At 70.3% G+C, this 4,224-nt stretch overlaps 1 protein-coding gene across 1 annotated transcript in view; it reads left to right on the top strand.

The window, feature by feature from the left end:
- Positions 1-417: 417 nt before the first annotated feature.
- CHLNCDRAFT_58899 (hypothetical protein) overlaps positions 418-4,224 on the top strand; it is a gene marked incomplete at both ends in the record, with an annotated part of 5,363 nt that continues 1,556 nt past the window's right edge. The window contains 10 exons of the mRNA XM_005844333.1: positions 418-434; positions 699-771; positions 983-1,222; positions 1,440-1,590; positions 1,839-1,956; positions 2,151-2,381; positions 2,434-2,553; positions 2,884-2,944; positions 3,000-3,176; positions 3,425-3,572. Coding sequence (XP_005844395.1) covers positions 418-434; positions 699-771; positions 983-1,222; positions 1,440-1,590; positions 1,839-1,956; positions 2,151-2,381; positions 2,434-2,553; positions 2,884-2,944; positions 3,000-3,176; positions 3,425-3,572 — 1,336 coding nt within the window. The remainder of the gene's footprint in view (positions 435-698; positions 772-982; positions 1,223-1,439; positions 1,591-1,838; positions 1,957-2,150; positions 2,382-2,433; positions 2,554-2,883; positions 2,945-2,999; positions 3,177-3,424; positions 3,573-4,224) is intronic.

Below are 4,224 nucleotides of genomic sequence, written 5' to 3'. Positions count from 1 at the left end.
GCGCAAGCCCGCTCGCAGTGCGCAGCAGCCAGCCGATGGCATCAACCCGCCCGCCGCCCCCCGCCCCCCGCCGCCGCCGCCGCCAGCTGCAGCATGAGAGGCCAGAATGGCCAGCAGGGCCAGAGAGGGCCTCTCTCAAAGCCATCCATGCTGGCATTGCTGGCCAGAAACGGACAGTACTGCCGCCTCATTCCTCCCCTGCCGCCCCTGCCGCCGACGCCATCCTCCGCAGGCTTCTACTTCTCCCACCGCCGCTCCGGCCAGCCTGGCCCCTTCACCCGCATCGTGTGCTGCGACAGCCCGGACAAGGTCAGCGCAGAGGAGCTGAGCCTGGTGCCCACCCACCTGGCGCCCTCCTACACCTTCAACCCGCACAACTCGGACGCGTACCTTCCGTACAACAAGCCGGTGGCCATCATGGACTGGCTGGGCAGGTGTGCGGCTGCTGCCCGGGGGGCGGCGGCAGCGGGTGCAGCCGCGTGTGCCTGCAGAGCGGCAGGCACATGTGGCTGCTGGGGCGGCGGCAGGGGGTGCAGCTGCATGTGCCTGTGACTGTGGAGCGGCAGGCCTGTGCCCAGACTGGTGGGCAGGCCTGTGGCTGCTGTACGGGCATCGGTCCGGGGCGTGAGCGGCCGGGGCCAGGGCCACCACCGCCGCTGCGTCCTCCCTGCGCCCTGCCTGCGCCCTGCCGCATGCAGGAACGACGTGCGGGAGGAGTACGTGCTGGTGATCGATGTGGACATGATCCTGCGGGCGCCGCTGCTTCCAGAGGTGGGCTGGTAGGGTGGTGGGGCAGGCAGGGAGCACATGTGCCCGAGCAGGCAGCAGCACGAGCTGCTGGCCCTGCCGCATGCTGGCGGCAGGCACGACCTGTCTGCATGCATGGCTGCTGCGCCACGCGTGCATGCACGTGCATGCGCCCACCCTTGCCCGCGCTGCTCATGCTGCCCCTGCCACACCCGCCGCCGCTGCTCTGCCGCAGGCGCTGGGTGCGCGCCCTGGCTTTGCCGTGGCCGCCTTCTTCGACTACCTGCACGGCACACACAACGAGCTGGCGGAGCGGCACCTGGCTGATGTGGCGCCACGTCAGGATGAGCTGGCTGGCCCCGCGGGGCGCCGCGCCGACATGGTTGGCGGCGCCTACCTGGCGCACCGCGAGGACATGCGCCGCATCGCCCCGCTGTGGCTCAAGTACACGGAGAACGTGCGAGACGACCCGCGGGTGTGTGGGCGTGCCCGTTGGCGCCCTCGGGGCTAGGAGCAGCACTTGGTGCTCGCGTGAAAGTGGTCAGGCCGGGGCATGCATGCAGATGCGGGCAGCCGCGGCAGGCGGTGTGGCCGCTTGGCTCACGCTGAGCTGGCCATGCTGCGCTGGCAGGAGGCCACGCTGAGCTGGCCGTGCTGAGCTGTAATGACGCGGCGCCCGCCGGCTGCCGCAGGCCTGGGAGCTGGCTGGGGAGCCGGGGCGGGCGCCCGGGGAGCGGCCCTGGATATGTGAGATGTATGGCTACTCCTTTGCCGCCGCCAGGCTGGGCGTGTGGCACCGCGCCGACCAGAGCCTCATGCTCTACCCCGGCTACTACCCGGCCGGTGAGGGTGTCCACATGTGCTGCGCTGGCAGCTTGCCGCGCTGTTGGTCCCGCCGCGCGGCTGCAACCCCACCTACGGGGCTGCCTGGCAGGACGGGCCGGAGGTGGCGCCGCCGCAGCGCCAGCTTGCGCCATGGCCGATCGCCGCCCGCTGGTGCCTGCCCCCTCAGCTGCCCCCTCAGCTGCCCCCTCAGCTGCCCCCTCAGCTGCCCCCTGTGCCTGCTGCCGCCCCCGGCCCGGCCTGCGCAGACCCGCTGCCCAGGGTGCTGCACTACGGCCTGCTCTGGAATGTGTCTGCTGGCTACGAGTTCAACAAGCACTGGCACTTCCAGTTCGACATGCTGGCCTGCCCGCCCTGGAAGCTCGGGTGAGGCGCTGGCGCTGGCAGCGCCTGGCAGGCCCGGGCTGGCAGCGGCAAGCTCAGCCGGAGCCGCGGGGCTTCCCTCTGGCCTCAGGCTGTCCGTCGAGGGCAGAGGCGCAGCTGGGGGGCAGGCGCAGCGGCGGGACCGGCGGGTGTCATGACATCTCCCTACCTGCCCCCCCGGGGCTGTTCCCGTGCAGGGAGAGCGGCCTCTTCAAGCACCCCGCCCACCCGCGCAGCCTCCGCTCCAAAGGGGCGGAGCTGCTGAAAGACCTGCTGGCCATGGAGGCGATCATCTACCTCAACGCCGCCTTCTGCGAGCGCCACCGAGCCAGGTGCCCCCACTCCAAGGCCCTCAACTGGGAGTGCTCCAAGGCGGAGACGCTGCTGAAGGCGTACGACGCGGCGTGGAAGGCGGCCGTGCTTGCCATGTGAATTGGGGCGGCAACGTTGGGCGGCGGAGGCGCGGCGGCCGCGCCGGAGCACAGACAGGGATCTTAAAACTGCGGAAGCGCTAAATTGGTGCAAGGTAAATCGATTGACATACGACTGCTGTGTGAAAACGAGAGGCACACGAGCAAATTGCCGTGGCGATTGCCCAAGGTGACCTTCATGGGGGGGAGAAGAAAGCACGGCTGTGTTTTTCCTTTTCAACCGGCGTTTCCGGGCTCTGGCCGCAAAATTGGCATCCAGACCACCATGCTCGCCGCTCGACTCGTGGCCCGCCAGGGCGGGGCTGCAGTGTGCGGCGGCGGCCGCCCGTGTTTGCGCAGTAGACGCCTTTGCGTGCGTGCAAGCAGCGCGGCACCGGATGAATGCATGCGCAGGTGTGGCGGGCGAACTGAGTGAGGCGCCGCCATGTTGCCGCCGCCGCCGCCGCCGCCATGCGTGCCATGTTGCACACGCCTTCGCCCCACCCGTGTCCCTCTGCAGCATTTCCGACAACGGCCAGGTGTCCATCATGGTGGTGCGAGGGACGCAGGTGGTGCAGGAGGTGAGTGCGCTGTCCCGCTGCACATGCGGCTGCAGCTCTGCAGCCTGTGCTGCAGGCATTCCCTCCACTCTGCGTGCTGCGCCGGGAGGCGCCCAGCTCTAGCAGCCACGCGCGCCGCCTGCAGGCCTGCACACGGCACCAGACCTCGCCCACGGCGTCCGCCGCTCTGGGGCGCGCGCTGCTGGGAACGCTGCTGATGGGGGCCTTTAGGGAGCAGGGCGAGAAAACTCAGGTGGGTCTGTGTCTGTGTCTGTGTCTGTGTCTGTGTGTATGGAGAGGTGCTCTTAGGCTAAGGCTACGGCCGACGCAGGCAGCCAGCACCCATCCACGGCTACAGCAGCGACGCAGCAGCGGCGTGCGGGCTCACATGTCCACATGTTGTGGCAGCGGCGGGCGCGGCAGGCGGCGTGAGCAGCTCCCGCCGCGCGCCGCCTCCCTGTGTGAGCAGCTCCCGCCTGCGCCGCCTCCCGGTGTGAGCAGGTGACGTTCAAGGGCGACGGCCCACTGGCCGGCCTGCAAGTGATCGCCGACGCCAGCGGTACGGTCAAGGGCAAAGTGGGCAACCCTGCGGCAGACCCGCCGCTGCGGCCAGATGGCAAGCTCAACGTGGGGCAGGCGGTGGGGCGAGGTGAGGCCAGGCCACGCGGCGGGCGGGTGGTGGGGCAGCTGTCTTCTGCCCTTCTGCCTGTTGCTGAGCCGAGCTCGAGCAGACAGCGTGCGCCTGCTGCTGCCGGTGCTTGCCTGCGCTGCTGCTGCCAGCTCTGTCGCCGCCAAGCCAGCATGGAGGCGGAGGCCGGGGGCCTGGCTGCCTCGCAGCGCCTTGTGCCTGCGTCACCGCGCCCGGCCTGGCCCGGCCGCCCGCCGAGCGCCTGCAGGCGTGCTGGCGGTGGTGCGCAGCCTGCCCTTCACCAGCCGCGGCTACGAGACGCCGTACACGGGAATGGTGCCCATCCACTCAGGCAAGCAGAGCAGCTGCTGCTGCCGCTTGCTGCTGCTCCTGGTGATGGTGCCGGGGCAGCTGCAGCCGGACGGCTGGCGGGCCGCTTTTGTCCACTCCTGCTGCCGCTGTGCTGTCGCCGCTTCTCGCTCCTGCGCCTGTCCTGGGCGCAGCTTGCCACACCGCACTTGCCGCGCCCATCATAATGCGCCGTGCCTGCCCCCTGAACCACTCCCGCTCACCTGCCTGCCCTGCCCCCTGCCTCCCTTGCCCACTTGCTTGCCCTGCTGCCCTGCCCTCTTGCCCTGCTCACCTGCCTGCCACGGCCCCACCCCCCCCCCAA

Source organism: Chlorella variabilis (genome assembly GCF_000147415.1).
Source record: "Chlorella variabilis unplaced genomic scaffold CHLNCscaffold_23, whole genome shotgun sequence".
Classification (NCBI taxonomy): domain Eukaryota; kingdom Viridiplantae; phylum Chlorophyta; class Trebouxiophyceae; order Chlorellales; family Chlorellaceae; genus Chlorella; species Chlorella variabilis.
The sequence above is the reverse complement of the archived record's forward strand: the minus strand, read 5'-3'. Positions and strand labels throughout refer to the sequence as shown.